This window comes from Homarus americanus, unplaced genomic scaffold, assembly GCF_018991925.1.
Source record: "Homarus americanus isolate GMGI-L3 unplaced genomic scaffold, GMGI_Hamer_2.0 scaffold25483, whole genome shotgun sequence".
Lineage (NCBI taxonomy): Eukaryota > Metazoa > Arthropoda > Malacostraca > Decapoda > Nephropidae > Homarus > Homarus americanus.
In genome coordinates this window covers 3485135-3503380 of record NW_024726235.1, presented here as the reverse complement: position 1 = coordinate 3503380, position 18246 = coordinate 3485135, and the positions used below count along the sequence as shown (strand labels likewise).

Here is an 18246-nt window from a genome sequence, read left to right as displayed (position 1 = left end):
CACTGCTCAGATAGCATCTTGAGATTTCATTACGCATCTTTACAGAACTATACAGACATCCAATATCCTGATTCACAAAAGGGTTGTGTTCCTGAAATCCTTTTGTAAATATAGAGAATTGACTCATATTTACCCATTCACTTCCAATATATAATGGAAGATAATTATAATCCTATAACAAAAAAATTCCCACAAACACCCTAAAATGACACTAAAAGATTATAAAAGAAAATGTTTTATGGACAACAATGATTTAATTTAATCCAAAGTAAAATATACAGTATTCCCCTTATGAGAAACTTAAGAACATAAGAATGGAGGAAACTGCAGCGGGCCTATTGGCCCATGCTGGGCAGTCCCGTTTACACCCAACCCCTATTGCTCATATAAGCATCCAACCTATGTTTGAAGCTATTCAGCGTATTCGAGTTAATGATGATATTTGGTAACTTGTTCCATTCATCCACTACTCTTTTTCCAAACCAGTGTTTACCGATTTCACGCCTAAATCTAAATTTATCTAATTTAAAACCATTGTTACGAGTTCGCTCCTGGTTGGATAGTTTGAGTACCTTTGTAATGTCCCCTTTGTTTGTTAGGGCCTCTGCCTTCCACCATACACCCTCATCAGGCCCCACGCCTCCTCGAGGGAGTGCAAATTAAGATGTTTAGCCTGTTCTATATTCAAGGTCTCTGCATGCCCGGATTAGTCTTGTCATTCTCTCTGAATTCTTTCCAAGGATTCTATCCATTCTATAATACGGCACCACAGAACTGAACTGGTTAGGTCCAGGTGGTCTCACAAGAGCAAGAGACACAGTTTGTACGACTTAGTTCGCAATTCAACACCTTTGTATGAACTTCCGGCAGCATTTTTATTAGCCTTTTGTTACGGCAAAACACATTGTTTACTGGTTTGCTGTCTTACTTATCATTACTCCTAAATTTCTCGTAGTTTGATTTCTACTGGTATCTGGGTTTGTTTATATTCTCTATACTGAGATTTATATTTGCTTGATAAGGACTTTATCTTCATGATTTAGACCATTCAAAAATTTGTTTAGATCTTCCTGTAGTTTTGCTGAGTCCTCGATTTAATAACACGTCCTATTTTAGTGTCATCAGCAAATTTACTTATGTTGCTGTCTATGCCGATATCTATGTCGTTTATGTATATAATAAATAATAATGGTTCAAGTACTGAGCCTTGGGGAACACCACTTGTGACGTTGCTCCAATGGGACTTAGTGCCGTTAATGCTCACTCGCTGTTTCCTGTCCTGTAACCACGCCCTAATCCATTTAAGGATGTCACCTTTGATGCCATGTGCTTCTACCTTTCTAATTAGTCTTTCGTGGGGGACTCTGTCGAAGGCTTTGCTAAAGTCGAGATACACCACATCATAATTGTGCCCCTCGTCCACCGATTCGAAAACTGATGAAAAGAATGTTAATAGATTAGTTAGGTGAGTCTGCCAGGCCATGCTGGGAATTGATCAATCTGTGCTTTCTCCAAGGGTGATTTCTGAATAGAGCTTGAGATGATTGCCTGGTACTTGCTTACTATTGACAAAGACTGATTACGGTTAGAGACAGTGATCATCCTCTTCTGGAAAAATCTCCTGGTATTATCTGCTATCCTACAGGATTCTGGTACTACACCTGTTTTTAAGGACATGTTAAACAACTTTGCTAAGGGCATACTAAGCTCTTCCTTACATTCCTTTAATACTCTGGCAAATATCTCATCGGGACCAGGTGACTTATTAGGCTTTAGTTTGTCTATTTGCTTACTAACATCATCAGATGTAATTTAAAACAAAGAATATTTAACCACAGGTTTCTATCGGTTTGTATATCGGATTTCCAAATGTACAACACAAGCTCTCCATAGATACAGCTACACTGTATACTGGTCGGTTTCATTAGAAGATGTTTGCTTTTGCACCTCGGCATCTTCTGATATGAGAGTAATGGAAAAGAAACATTTATAGCTTCACAGTTTTTGCCTGTATAGTATGCTACAGTAGCAGTACAAAATATAGAAAAATTATATCTCTGAGAATTAATAAATTGGGGTTTGCCTGTACAGTGGTCCCTCGGTTAACGAGCACAATCCGTTCTAGAAGGTTGCTCGTTAACCGAAACCATTGTTTCAATGGGTTTTTGGGTAATTGGTTCCAGCTCACCGAAAATTGCCTAAATTCAACAAAAAAGGTAGAAAAGTACACTTACTTTGAGGTGTGTATGTAGAAGACTCGTGGATGATGATAGGAATTAGAATGGGGGTGGAGGAGAAGGGAGAAGAGAAGTCACCCCCATGGTGCCATTTCAACCATAAAATTTTAGTTCTCTTGGTGTAATTCAAGATTATTTTCTTTAAATCAACACTGCACTGCATTATACATTGTCAATATGTAAAATAAATTTCAAAATGACCAATAATTTGCTTGCAAACACAGAAAAAAAGAGTTCAGTTGAAGTTTTGAGAAGAAAAAGAGACATCCATTTTCGATTTTCTATGTGTTATTTAAGCATTTCCGACTTACGACCATTTCAACTTACGACCTTGATGTCGGTCCCTAACCCCTTCGTAAGTCGTGGAGTACCTGTATGTATATATATATATATATATATATATATATATATATATATATATATATATATATATATATATATATATATATATATATATATATATATATATATATATATATATATTGTACACACACACACACACACTGTATATATAATATATATATTATCATAAGCCCACTATTGTGGGAGCAGGAGGGGAGAGCGTGTGCTTGTCTTGTGTCTCTAGTGAAATGATTGCCAAATGGCAGTGTAGTAGTATTTCTTTCTTATTTATTTATGAGTTATTTAGTTATTTTTTATTAATTCCTCACATTTATGAGGAATACATTAGACTGCGAAGGGATAAAGATGCCACACTATTCCGTGAATACTCAAAATTCAATGCCATGATTGGTGAAATGGTATACAGGGGGTACCTGACCTGCCAACACTCGCCAATACGAACAAGGTTAAACTTTAAATTTATGGTATTTTATTTACCCGATACCTTTTTTTTTTACTTTCATTTACTGTATTTTGTCATTCTATTTCTTCTTTACTCTTAAATTAAGTGATTTTAGATGTGTATAAGGACTTAGGCTATGATATAGTGGGATTTTAAGCATTGTTCTGTTAGTACGTTATGCACATAGCATGTGTTTCGACTTGCGTACATTGTTTCGACTTGCGTACATTATTTACCTAAGAATGTCCTCAGGAACGGAACCCATTCGTAACCTGGGGACCCCCTGTACAGTGTAAAAACCATGGATACCCGGTATCCATGGGTAGGAAATCTGCGGTTCGTGAGGATCTACTGTATGACTCACGTGTTGTCATGGAATGTGACCACCTGCCTCATAATGGACAAGTACCTTATGCTCTGTGCGTCTCATGTGTCAGTGACGGTCAGTTCACTGGTCTACATTTCAGTTGTTTTTCCATCATTGTTCAGTATTTGAGCCATTATGTCTGATAACCCTGGACCAAGCACCTAAATCTGGAACTGTACTAAGGAACGTTTAAATTTTGACTGGGGCAGATAACAAAAAAATTTAGTTTCCCCCCTTCCTCTTTTGGGAGGTGTGCCTCATATGTTGTAATTCCTAAGGGCTAGAGCCTCTTTTTATTTTGAATTATGCGGGGGTTTATTGTAACGTGCATCTGGTGTAAAACATGAAACATTCTGTCAGCCATCCAGTAATTTATTACATGGAAAAAGAAGATAATTTTGTTCTGATGTTGATTCATCTGTTGGTAGTGCTTAGTGACTTGGATTAATACTTCACAGTATATGTATACTACATGTACAGGTATTTATACTATATGTGAAATTAAATTCAATAAATTAGGCTATCGTAAACTGTACATGATTCATTATCTTGGTTGGAAAATTTCAGGTCGACTTGAAGTTTTGTTTAAGAAGGTGTAATGGACCTGATGGGTGTTTATGGGATATCTGCCTAAGATCAGTTGGGTAACAACATTTTTACAAGCAGTTTGAAGACAATGGAAATCATGCATAAATATGTACAGTACAACACCACCTGGGGCTTTGTTAGATATATCAAGTGTAATATCCTTGGTGAGTAAAAAAAAAAAAGCATAATTAAGGCCTCATGATTAAGTCAGTTATATGTGTCTGGATGAGTACTATCCTGTATTAGTGAAATATTGTGTAAATACAGTTTATGGATTTTTATAAACTGGCAGGGTATTACAGTACTGCATATTTTAGTGCCAGTTGAACTAAATAGATCAGTCTCACCAGTGTGACTCAAATACCAACTTTCTTTTGTGAATGTTAAGTATTATGTGCGAATGATGCCCTTTCTTTCTCTTTAGGTGTATACACTACAGTACTGTGGTGCATGTGTAAATCCACAAATGGATGTGTATGTAATTTGACTGCATGAATTTTGACAGTGCATCTGGTGTTTGATTTCTTAATTATGGTTTGGCTAGCATTGGCTGTTGATAATAGATTCTAATGCATGTAGTGAAACTAATGCGACATTAGCTGTAGCTGGCCCTTTAAATTTGTATTATTATCTGATCTTGTAACCTTTTTTATTTTCTTTCTTGTTTCTGATGAAGTGTTTAATTATGTATTATTTATCTTGTTTCAATTCCTATTGTGGTTTGGTTTGGTTATTTATTCTGTATGGTACTGTACTTAAATTTGTTTTCCCAACTTTTCATCTGGCATTGGTTTAAAAATTCTAAGCTGGGGGTGTACATGAAAATTCAAGTGCACGATTCTCAACCACTTTACCATGGAATGAGCAAGAATCTTCAGTGATGTGTAATGTAAAACCATAATAAGGATCAGAGCCAGACCACTTGCATGGTGTGCATGTCAAGTTTATTTGTGTCAGATCATATCAAGGAAAAATTAGTAGATACATCATGAGTGACATTTGAGAGAACCAGGAAGTTAGATTACAGGAATCCCACTTTAACATGTGGTGTAACTCCTCAATTCGGGTTTTGGCCTCGGTTTAGGTCAAGAATTTGAGCGGAGAAAGGCAAGTGTTTTGGCTGGAAAGACATTGGTTTGAATTTCCTTTCTTCACCCTGTCTTAATATTCATTATTTATTAAACTGCAAATCTTCAGTGATATGGAATTACACTTCATGTAGCAAGAAGTTTAACATCTTAAAGAAAATGCTGCTGATGCTTCAGCAGTGCATGGATTACTGTAATCTTCTGTGGACTCTGGGATTTTCTGGTGCAGGGTTAAAGAATCTTTGTTCACTGTGTATAAATGGTTTAACCTTGGCTTTTATTTGCATTGAATTGTATAGCTTATGTTTACAAGAACTTTGTAGCTTTTATTTGCAAATTTGCAGGTTTTAAATTATAACATTATTTTTCACCTAATACATGAAATAAGCTTAGCACTAGCTGCCATTCAGATTTTGTTTGCTGTTTTGCCATTTTTTAAAATTAAGTAGTAATTTATTTTAAGCTTCATACATATATACACACACACAGTATATATATACCGGTATATACATACATATATATATATATATATATATTTTTTTTTCCTTTAATTAAATTTTGTTTTTAAATTTCATGTATGGCTTAGTAAAAAGGCTTGGCTGCTACTTATTCATGTGACATTATGTAGATAAGTCTTTTATCAATCTGCCAATGAAGGTAAAGGTTGTCAACATTAAATATTAAATTTTTATAGTTTTTTATTAATAGATATTCTAAAATTTTAAAGTTATTGCCACCTATCCTTTCTTTTTTCAATATATACATAGTAGTGATGAAAGTAGCCCTGGAGGTTAATATAAAACATTGGAAGTGGCACATAGTGAGCTGTTCTTTGCAATATAAAGCTCTGCAATAGTGAGCTCTTTGCAACAACCTTTGCCCAGCACTTGCCTGACTAACCCTTGGCCCGGTCTGCTACAGCCTCGCGTGCCGAGAGTAAAGCCCACATCCAAGACCCAGAGCGGAACGAAACTGATAATGGCACAGCCAACGATGCCATCAAGGGCTCCACAGACCAGGTCAACGGCAAGACTGACAGCACAGTGGCCAATGGCAATGGAAACTTGGAACAGACTCAAGTGGATGAGATCACCAATGAGAAAAAGAACACGGATGTGTGAACAGGAATTTAAATCTGACCAGAGTTGAAGAGATGACTTCTTTATTCCATCTGAAAAGAATTAGTACACTGATTCTTGATAGTTGAGGGCTTTGAATCATTCAGGAAGTTAGTGATAGCACAGGCTCCAAATCAGTTTTGTGTGTGAAAGTTTACATGTGTATGCTTGTACAGTATGTATAAGTGTGAGTGTATGAGTGTATATTTTTTTGAGGAAATGTGAATCTCTTGGTGGTCTCCCAGTTGTATGTCTCTGGTTGGTATTACTCCCAAATCACCTTAACTTACTGGTGTACAGCAGTGATTTTATGCATTCCTCTTTGGTTCACTTCATTAGTTGTAACTCAGGTGATATAGCCTTATTGACTTACATAGAATTGTTGCTCTACAACTTTTGGTTATCGTGCCTTAAACAGGGTGTAAATCTTCTAGGGACAAAATGATAAAAGCTGCTGAGGTTGGTCACCAATTGGTGTGTGGGTGTGTGTCTGTATATGTGAAGGATGTGTTATATTTATACACTGAGTTGAGATGTGTCCACTATCACTGGTTAGCCTAAGACCTTTAATGTTGCCAGTCCTCATTGCTGAATAGGTGTGCTGTTTCAATCATTCCATTTTAGATATCACAGGTCACATATAGCTTTACTTGTTTCATCAAATGATTTAAGGCCTTGTGACATTGTGTCAGGACTCTAGACATTGTTTCATGGCTCATAACATTGTTTCAGGGTTCTCAAGACACTGTATTAAGTCTCCTGGCATTGTTGCAAGTCTTGGGACATAGTTTGTTAGCCTCATGACTTTCTGAAAGGCTTTGTAACCTTGTTCCAAACTTCTTGTGACATTTTTGCTGGCCTCAACAGTTTTGCAGGCCTTGCAACATCGTTGCAGGCCTTGTGACACTGTTGCAAGTCTCCTGACAGTGTTGCAGGCCTCTCTCAGCTCAACCAATGATGTACAGTCTTACATGATTAATGATTTGTTCAGAGAGAAGCCCTAAGAGCTTTCTATAGTATGGTGTTCACAAGGCATCGTGTGGGAAGGTTGACAGCAAGGTATCTTGGGCACTGGCTTGACTTCTGGGATATGTGCCTCTTCCTACAAAATTTTAGCCAGCCTGTGTTGTCCCCCTGCTGTCCCCTGCCTCGGCTGTATTGTCTGCCCATATATTTAGACAAGGATGGCCTAGTCCTTCATCCTCGTGTCACGATATGGCAGGATTATGTCATGTCACTTTTTATCGAGATATAATGAATTAATTATAATAGAAATATCGCATTGGTCACAGTTTTTTATTGTAAATAACTTTGTCCATTTGTATCTTATGAAATTACAAAAATACTCAATGCAAAATGTATTGGAAAGTACATTGTAATAAAAAAATTATTGACTATTAGCAGTAGCAGAACTTACTTCCTTCTTGCTGATAAACTCGTCACTAAAACAATGGTTTGCTTTTGGGTCTTGAGAATTTGACAGCAGTCATAAGCACAGTTTCCCTTGGTGATTATATTGTACTGTATATGTAATTCAACCACAAGTTACTGCCTTCAAGAATAAAATATATGAATTGTGGGTTTAAGTGTAGATTCAAATCTCTGTACAATATGCTGAGTGTGATCATTGTTGTGATCGTTTAAAACCAGATTCATATTACTGTATTCAATGTTTTTACCCATGTAATTTTAAGTAGACCTATAAGAATTTTAATAAATGTTAAATGGATTAATTATTTTTTTCTTGTCAAATCCTCTCATGATGTATCTACTACTTAATTTACAAAAGAAGGGATACTCCTGTGTTGTGCATGAGTGCTTGATTTCATATCATACCTAATTCTATGAATGAAATAAAAACAAATCTATGTAAGAACAAATGTTTAATTATTATATGACCTGTATTTATTTTGTTATGGATAGTTGAAATCAGATTTATGAAATATGACTTGATATTGGTGAAAAGGAAATATTAGTACTTATAAAAGTCACCATCTTGCATCCTGCTCAGCTCGAGTCGCTTCACCGGATCCAGAGGAGGGTAAAGACACCAAGGAGGAACAGTGAGTACTTGAAAATCTTTGTTTTTCCTTACTTAATAAAGGAAAGTAGGGATAATGAATGCCTGCCAGTCAGTATTTCTTTAAATTGTAGGTTTTGCCAGGTACAGTGAGAGAATGAAGTTTCTTTCTGGGGTTTTGATGAATGCATCGCAGAACGGTTGAGTCATTCGTCACACGCATGTGTGGAGTCCATAAACAGTTGGCAGGCCTGTGGAACCTTGGAAAGGGGTTGCCAGTGACACCATTCACTGTGTTGGGAAGATACTTCATTCTCTCACTTTACATCATCATGCACAGGTTTCTTATGTTCTGTTTTTTGTCAAACCCTAGTACAGTACCCCTCTTTTATCGTCTTGAAACAATTACACTGTAACAAAAATGCTTCTGTGTTGTAAGGATTTGTGTGTCTGCCTGTGGACATAAAACTTGCAAGTATCATAAGTTCCTGCCTATGACACTGGGTAGGAAAGATCTAGGTAACCTCAACTGAAATTGCACCAGCATTTTGCGAGCTTTTATGACCTTCTTGGGGTGACCAGAACGTTGGAATGCATCCACCTTCATCCATCTTCATATCACTGCTCCTCCTACTTTCCACAAATGTATCCATTTCTCTTCCTACCTTTTTACAAGCATTTCCAATGCTTTAAATTCACATATTTTTATTTTGTTCAAGCTACAATAGATCAGCTTAGTAACCTCTCTCTAAAAATTTTGACTTGCAATATTTGTACTGTATTGTCATCTATCTTGGCAATGTAAACAATACTACAGGTAAAACAATTTTTTCAATTTAAAAAGCAGTTTATAGTATTGTACTGTTTTTTATTCCACCATTCCAGTACTGTGCAGGGTATTGTTAATTCAATAAGCTCTGCAAATACCACATCATTTCATTTCACTTCCAGTTATACACGCACCATCCTGTTGAAAAGAATCACAGAAATTTTCACGCCTTTTATTGAATGACTCCTTATTTTCAGAGGCAAAGGGTTTTGAATCCAGGAAAACCCTGGCCAACAACAGCCCTAGGGCTGGAGGCTGGGGAATCATAGTTATCACGCAACTCTTGCACAACTTAAGTTGGTAATCTCTCCTAACTTTCAAAGATTGTAATCCATCTTCGTGTGAAGTGGACACTGGTCAGATGTAGTCCTCATCCACTATTGCCTCTTCAGTCTTCAAGATTAAATCCAGAATGTTGTTTCCTCTTCGGTTTCTGATACATGTTGCATAAGGAATGAGTCTTGAATGAGGTCAATGAATTCTTCTCCCTTAGCTTGTATGGTAAGATTCACCCAGTCAAGTGAATGCTGTCTGGATGACTCTCCAAAGATCTGCCACTTCCCCGTCTGATACAGAGTCAGCTTCTGTTTTGTGCTATTATTTCACACCAAGTAGACTCAGATAATCCCATTTCATTTAACTTGTCATTACTCGTTGCTGTCAGGTGTTCCCTGAACCTACAGTAGTACCCGGGTAAATAAATTTTAGATCGTGACTGTACTGTGCATTTATTAAGTCTTTCCACATTTGTGATGTGCAACTCAACAAAATCAACCACATTTCTCAGCATCTATCTAACTTTTTGTTCATGGGTGTTTCCCTCCTTCCTCTGCAGCAGTTTTCTTATGAGGTTGTCTTTGCAGTCATTCATTTCTAATTGTTCTTTCATCTCGTCCTGAAGATTTTGTGTTACGATAGCTTTAACTATCACATGATCAGTCTGAGCTGCTGTTGGTGTTGAAGGTCATGATCTCTTGTAAGTTTTTATATTCTTTCTGCATTGATTGATGAAATTCTTTTATTTGTTGCATTAGTTTATCTTGTTCTTTATCTAATTTATATATCTTGGTTTCATGAATATTTACACTCATAATTAACTCCCAAATTTGTTTAACACATTCTTTGCAAAGAAACATGGCATGCTCATTGTGTACAGTCAACAAAGAAATAATCATGCCACTTTCTGTACTTTTCATTCTGGAGCACAGGATGAAATGTTTAGAAAACCTGAGTATGCCAACTCTAACACATACCATTAGTGGCTGAGGTCTTTGTTCATTTCTAGTTGTAATGGACTCCAGGGGCACGATAATTTTTGTTGTTGACTATACAGTAAGTCCTCGCTTAATGTCGGGGTAACGTTTCTGAAAACGCAGTGTTATGTGAAACAATGTGAAGCGGATCAATTTTCCCAATAAGAAATAGATAAAATACGGGAGTTACGTTCCTGAGCCTCCCTTTGTCCCATGAAATACATTACATATACAGAAAATCATTGCTATTTCTATAGAAAACAGTGCATGCATATACAACTACTAAGTTGGTATTGGGACTCACCAATGGGCGGAGGTGGTAGAGCGAGTGTGTGGTGGGTACTGAAGCGGTGGAGGCGGATGGCAGGAGGGGAGGAGTAAGGCGGGAGCCAGGAGGGTGGCAATTCACTGAGACCCGGCGGGTAGCTCCTCCTCCCTCTCAAAACGGTTTAAAACCTCCATTTTCGTAGCAAGGCTAATGGTCTTACATTGCTTCTTCACAACACTATTATCAGTAGCACTTGATGGGTGCTTGAAAGCCATTTCAAATGGCTACAATACAGTATTAAGAGCAAAAACACTGAAACACTGACGAACACTGTGGAAGCCTAACATAAGACTGATGTCGCTTGGGGGACACCGTAACATTCTGCGGCCAGATGAGAAAGGGTGATGCACCATAAAAAGTAGTCCATGACGATGCAAAACAACGACGTACCGAGTCAGTGTGACCTTAAGCGAATTTTTGGTTTCTAAAGTTTAGCGACGTAGTACCTAAAAAAACATTAAGCGAGGACTTACTGTACTTCAGCTGCATTTAAGTCCTTTATATAGATCTTCAGACAGCTTTAAGTATCCCATGTGGTAATCTTTCTTAAGAGTCGACATGTAAGGACCCAGGCTTTGTTACATGAAACCTCATGGCAGGAACCACAGGTGGCTCGAGTCATTCAGTTTGTGTTGCTTGAACTATCTTATGCTAATACAGTACATTCTAAATGTGGCAATGTTAATCAATGATTGCTTCAGCTTATTTGATGCCTGTGTTCGTGTTACCTGAATCACTAGGCTTTCTGGGGAGAGGGGAAAATATCTTCACTGAATAATGATTCTTATTTAGCTATGGGGTATTAATACTCTTAGCCCTATATGGATATCAGTTTCTTCACGTGCTATTGATTGCTTAGTGCAAAATTTTAGCAGGTTCTTCCATAAGGCGTCTCAATTAATGGAGTCATAGGCTTTAATCTGGTCAATGAGAGCCATGTATGGGGTCTTGTTTCTATTCTTGGTACATGTGATGAGTGTTTGAACCCACAAGGACCTGGGAGGTTCTTTTTGCCAAGGGTGGAATCATTTGAGCAAAATCCTTATGAAAATTATTTCCAGTGATTAAGAGGTCAGTGTCTCATTAGTTTTCACAGGTGGAGTTTATCTCCCTTCTTAATGATGGTGATGACCATTGTGTGTCTCAATTCAACAGGTATTTCCAGAAGCAATGGAGCAGTGTGTGATGCTTGCAAGTTAGGTTTGCCCCCCTAGCTTGTAGATATTCACTGGAATGATTCCTTTGTAAGAGCAGGATTATTTGCTTCCTAGATATACATGATGACAGATTTGACTGTTGAATATTGGTAGTTCCACAAGGGTTTGAATTAACACTTGGGATCATACACTCATAAGTGGCACTTTTTATTTAATGTCAATGAAACTTTTGCTTTGCAATCAGACACGCATGTATGGCATTTTTTCATTTTCTATAAAAAGTTTCTGGGCGAATTACTTAAAATTTTAAAGCCACCTTTGTCACGCCATTCTCTTGCGTGGAACCAAAGTTTAAGGCTAGTTGGCAACCTGTCTATATGCTGTAGACCACATGGTACCAGAGAACAAATGCCAGTATTGCTTCTGTCTAAGTAAGCAGTGAGTGTGTCGGTCCCAAGTGCGACTTAAAAATGGACACCGTGGCATTTCGGTGCTACTTTACGATATTTATCTCTTATGAAGTGTTTAAGTGATGTGTATTGAAATATTTATAATGAAATACTGTAGTGAAATATTTCTGAATTTATGAGATGTTGGTGAAATGGCTACTCACAATACAGTCGCATTTATCACACAAAACCATGTCGTAATATATAGGTCTAGCATGGAAAAATAATAAATGATAGTGAATTCTAGTGCAGTAGAGGCATGTATATGGGTATGGTGAATTATAATTAATATATTGTGCTTATTTGATATGTATTCGTAATGCCATAGCCATTGTCGTGTATATGCTAAGGCCTACCTCGTCTGAGTGGTACCGGTAAGTGGAAATATTATTGCCAAAATTTCAGTTATTGTCACAAACTTCTAACTCAAAATACCCAACTTTTGGCTATGTTTCCCCACCAGTCCACTTTATAGCAGGTTATGTACACTGAAACTCCAGTGAACATTGCTATATGTGAATATTAAAGAGCAGGGCTGTGGAGTCGAAGACAAAACCTTCGACTCCGACTCCTCAAATTTTTATGCTTCCGACTCCGACTCCTTGGCCTATTTGTAACAACTATTTCTACCATCCTAATTGTAATTTGTATGTTGTAACCTGCATAGGTAAAAAGTAAAACACCGTGGCTATACTGCTTTATTAATGATCTGGACGATATTTAAGAACTACAAAAAGATGATAGGCTTGACTTTCAAAGTTTCAATCAAAAGAAAAATAAATTTATTAAGAATTTAAGATATTAACTAGAAAACACCATTTACATATATATCTAAAAGTTCGATCTCAGCATATGAATTTTGTTTAAGCTCATAATCTGATGTGGATCTAAATGATGATCCTACAATTCCTTTTAAAGTAAAGTTATATATTTATGTACATTAAAGAAATGAATACCTTATTAAGGAAAATGGATAAACCTTACATGATTAAGTTATTAAATTAAATTTGCCTTAATCTCACCAAAAACAGATTGTAGCTAATTATTTTGTAGCTGAGAGCCTCTGTGCAGTTTTCAACGAAACAAAATTTGATATAATTCAAAATTTCAAATGGTAAAGAAGAGACTATCGTCCAAAATTATAGTGCTATACTGTGCCTGCTACAATAAATTCATAATAATGCTTATAAAATGGAAATAAATTCTTTTAATAATTTAAGAAAATTAGTGGGATCAGTGGAATCACTGCAATGAATATGCCTGAGTTCATATATTTGTTCTTAGGAACAGAATAGCTTCAGTCGGAGTCGGAGTCTGGACATTTTTACCGACTCCGACTCCACAAGCCGAAATTTCCTCCGACTCCTCGACTCCGACTCCGACTCCACAGCCCTGATATTAGGTACTCCTGAATGTGCTGCTTAAGGATCTGTTAACCAAAATTTGATATCTTGATTATAACTTGTTCAAATGGCTTTTAAAAATGTTCAAATGATTTTTAGAATATTTTAATTACTATAATGCTATCACTCGCCACTTATGGGTTTTCGAGTCATTTTGGTGCTTGTGTATTATTCTGATGCATTTAAACAGTTAGGCACATTAAATTTTAGTTCAGAGAGAAAAAGTGTTTTGGCCAAAAATCCTTATGTTTAGGACTTACAATTTTTGGTTTGGCTTGGCCAAAATGGGATTTTGTCTGCAATTTCAGTATAGGTAATTCCTGAATGCTGCTTCAGGATTCAACCAAAATTTTATATCTTGATTATAACTTGTTCAAATGGTTTTAGAAAATGTTCAAATGATTTTAGAATATTTTAATTACTTTTGCAATGCTAATTACCGCCACTTATGGGTTTTCGAGGTCATTTCTTGGTGCTTGTGTATTATTCTGGATACCTTAAATAGTTAGCACACAATTTTAGTTCGAGAGAAAACGTATTTTGGCCAAAAACTTTTTAAGGCTTTTAGACTTCTGTCAATTTTTGTCATTTTCGGCCAAAAAATGGATTTTGTTCAAAATTTCAGTATAGTACCCTGAATGTAAAGTTGCTTACGGGATCTGTTAACCAAAATTTGATATCTTGATTATAACTTGTTCAAATGGCTTTTAGAAATGTTCAAATGATTTTTAGAATATTTTTAATTACTTTTACAATGCTAATTACTCGCCACTTATGGGTTTTTCGAGGTCATTTCTTGGTGCTTGTGTATTATTCTGGATGTACTTAAATAGTTAGCACATTAAATTTTAGTTCAGAGAGAAAACGTATTTTTGGCCAAAAATCCTTACAAGTTTTAGACTTACAATTTTGTCATTTTCACAAAAATGGATTTTGTTCAAAATTTCAGTATATAGGCACTTGAATGTGCTAGTTACGATCTGTTAACCAAAATTTGATATATCTTGATTATAACTTGTTCAAATGGCTTTAGAAAATGTTCAAATGATTTTTAGAATATTTTACTCATTTTTGCAATGCTAATTACTCGCCATTTATGGGTTTTCGAGGTCATTTCTTGGTGCTTGTGGTATTATTCTGATGTACTTAAATAGTTAGGCACATTAAATTTAGTTCAGAGAGAAAGATGCACAAAAACTTTTAAGGCTTTAGATCATAATTTTGTCATTTCGGCCAAAAATGTGATTTTGTTCAAATTTCAGTATAGGCATTCTGAAAAGCTGCTTAAGGATCTGTGAACCAAAAATTTGATATCTTGATTATAATTTGTTCAAATGACTTTTTAGAAAATGTGTTCAAATGATTTTAAATATTTTTAATTACTTTTTGCCATGCTAATACTCGCCACTTATGGGTTTCGAGGTCATTTCTGGCGCTTGTGTATTATTCTGATGTACTTAAATAGTTAGGCACATTAAATTTTAGTTCAGAGAGAAAAACGTATTTTTGGCCAAAATCCTTTAAGGCTTTTAGGACTACAATTTTTGGTCATTGGCCAAAATGGATTTGTTCAAAATTTCAGTATAGGTACTCCTGAATGTGCTGCTTACGATCTAGAAACCAAAATTTGATATCTTGATTAAGACTTGTTCAAATGACTTTAGAAAATGTTCAAATGATTTTTTAGAATATTTTAATTACTTTTGCCATGCTAATTACTCGCCACTTGGCGGGGTTTTCAGGTCATTTTTGGTGCTTGTGTATTATTTCGATGTACTTAAATAGTTAGGCACATTAAATTTTAGTTCAGAGAGAAAGTATTTTTTGGCCAAAAAACTCTTAAGGCTTTAGGACTTACAATTTTTTGGTCATTTCAGCCAAAAAATGGATTTGTTCAAAATTTCAGTATAGGTATCTTCCTGAATGTGCTGCATAAGGATGTGTGACCCAAAATTTGATATCTTGATTATAACTTGTCTGAATGGCTTTAGAAAATGTTCAAAAGATTTGAATATTTTAATTACTTTTGCAATGCTAATTACTCGCCACTTATGGGTTTCCGAGGTCATTTCTTGGTGCTTGTGTATTATTCCTGATGTACTTAAATAGTTAGGCACATTAAATTTTAGTTCAGGAGACAACGTATTTTTTGGCCAAAAATCCTTTACACTATAGACTTACATTTTCGTCATTTGGTCAAAATGGATTTTGTTCAAAATTTCAGTATAGGTAATTCTGAATGCTGCTTAAGGATCTGTTAAACAAAATTTGATATCTTGATTATAACTTGTTCAAATGGCTTTTAGAAAATGTTCAAATGATTTTTAGAATATTTTAATTACTTTTGCAATGTTAATTACTCGCCACTTATGGGTTTTGACGTCATTTCTTGGTGCTTGTGTATTATTCTGATGTACTTAAATAGTTAGGCACATTAAATTTTAGTTCAGAGAAAACGATTTTTTGGTCAAAAATCCTTTAAGGCTATAGACTTACAATTTTCTTCATTTCGGCCAAAATGGATTTTGTTCAAAATTTCAGTATAGGTACTCCTGAATGTGCTGCTTAAGGATCTGTTAACCAAAATTTGATATCTTGATTATAACTTGTTCAAATGGCTTTTAGAAAATTTTCAAATGATTTAAGAATATTTTAATTACTTTTGCAATGCTAATTACTCGCCACTTATGGGTTTCGAGGTCGTTTTGGTGCCTGTGTATTATTCTGATGTACTTAAATAGTTAGGCACATTAAATTTTAGTTCAGAGAGAAAAGTATTTTTGGCCAAAAATCCTTTTTAAGGCTTTAAATCCACAATTTTGTCATTTCGGCAAAAAATGGATTTTGTTCAAAATTTCAGTATAGGTACTCTGAATGCTGCTTAGGATCTGTTAACCAAAATTTGATATCTTGATTATAACTTGTTCAAATGGCTTTAGAAAATGTTCAAATGATTTTTAGAATATTTTAATTACTTTTGCAACTAATTACTCGCCACTTATGGGTTTTCGAGGTCACTTGTGCTTGTGTATTATTCTGATGTACTTAAATAGTTAGGCACAGTTAGGCAACATTAAATTTTAGTTCAGAGAGAAAAGTATTTTTGGCCAAAATCCTTAAGGCTTTAAACTTACAATTTTTTGTCATTTCGGCCAAAAATGGATTTTGTTCAAAATTTCAGTGATAGGAAATTTTAATGCTAAGTATGATCTGTTAACCCAAAATTTGATATCTTGATTATAACTCTGTTCAATGGCTTTTTAGAAAATTTTCAAATGATTTTAGAATATTTTAATTACTTTGCAATGCTAATTACTCGCCAATTATGGGTTTTCGAGGTCATTTCGTGCTTGTGTATTATTCTGGATGTACTTAAATAGTTAGGCACATTAAATTTTAGTTCAGAGAGAAAATGTGTATTTTGGCCAAAATCCTGCCAGCTATAGACTTTACAATTTTCGTCATTTCGGCCAAAAATGGATTTGTTCAAAATTTCAGTATAGGTACCTGAATGTGCTATGTTTAAGGATTCCGTTAACCAAAATTTATTATCTTGATTATAACTTGTTCAAATGGCTTAGAAAATGTTCAAATGATTTTTGTAAATATTTTAATTATTTTTTGCAATGCTAATTACTCGCCACTTATGGGTTTTCGAGGTCATTTTGTGCCGTATTATTCTTGATGTACTTTAAATAGTTAGCAATATTAAATTTTAGTTCAGAGAGAAAACGTATTTTTGGCCAAAAATCCTTTAAGGCTTTAGACTTACAATTTTTTTGTCATTATTTTTGGCCAAAAAATGGATTGTCTAAAATTTCAGTAGGTACCAGGACTGTGGAGTCGAAGATTAAAACCCCGGAGTCCCACCTGACTCAAATTTTTATGCCTGACTCCGACTCCGACCCGACCCTTTTGGCCTATTTTTTTTTTTGTTTATTTTATTTTTTTTTATATAATTTTTTTATTAATTTTTTTTTTATAATTTTTTTTTTTTTTTTATTATTTTTTTCTTTAATTTTTTTTTATATAATTTTTAATTTTTATAATTTTGTTTTAATTTTTTATATAATTTTTTATTTTTATTATTTTTTTTTTATTTTTTTTTTTAATTTTTTTTATATAATTTTTTTTTTTTTAATTTTTTATATTTTTTTTTTTAATTTTTTTTTTTTTTTTTTTTTATATAATTTTTTTTAATTTTTTATGATTTTATTTTTTTATATATAATTTTTTATTTATTTTTTATTTTTTTATATGAAAAAAATTATAAAAAATATATATACATAAAAAATTATATAAAAAAAAAAAAAAAAAAAAAAAAAAAAAAAAAAAAAATTATAAAAAAAAAAATTATTAAAAAAAAAATTAAAAAAAAAAAAAAAATTATAAAAAAAAAATTATAAGAAAAAAAATAAATTATAAAAAAAAAAAAAAAATTATAAAAAAAAATTAAAAAAAAAAAAAAAAAAAAAAATTATATAAAAATTAAAAATATAAAAATATAAAAAAATCTAAAAAAAAATAAAAAAAAAAAAAATTATAAAAAAAATTAAAAAGAAACCAAAAATAGGTTAGGTTAGGTTAGGTTAGGTTAGTTAGGT

At 34.3% G+C, this 18246-nt stretch overlaps 1 protein-coding gene across 20 annotated transcripts in view; it reads left to right on the top strand.

Moving 5' to 3' along the window:
* Nucleotides 1-18246, top strand: part of LOC121865434 — a 76064-nt gene that overhangs the window by 41119 nt on the left and 16699 nt on the right. For 17 of the 20 annotated variants that reach the window (XM_042364840.1, XM_042364836.1, XM_042364835.1 and 14 more), the window contains one exon: nucleotides 8215-8266. In XM_042364840.1, coding sequence (XP_042220774.1) covers nucleotides 8215-8266 — 52 coding nt within the window. Of the gene's footprint in view, nucleotides 1-6006; nucleotides 7937-8214; nucleotides 8267-18246 lie in introns of those variants that run through there. The other 3 variants (XM_042364854.1, XM_042364853.1, XM_042364852.1) reach the window with 1 other exon arrangement.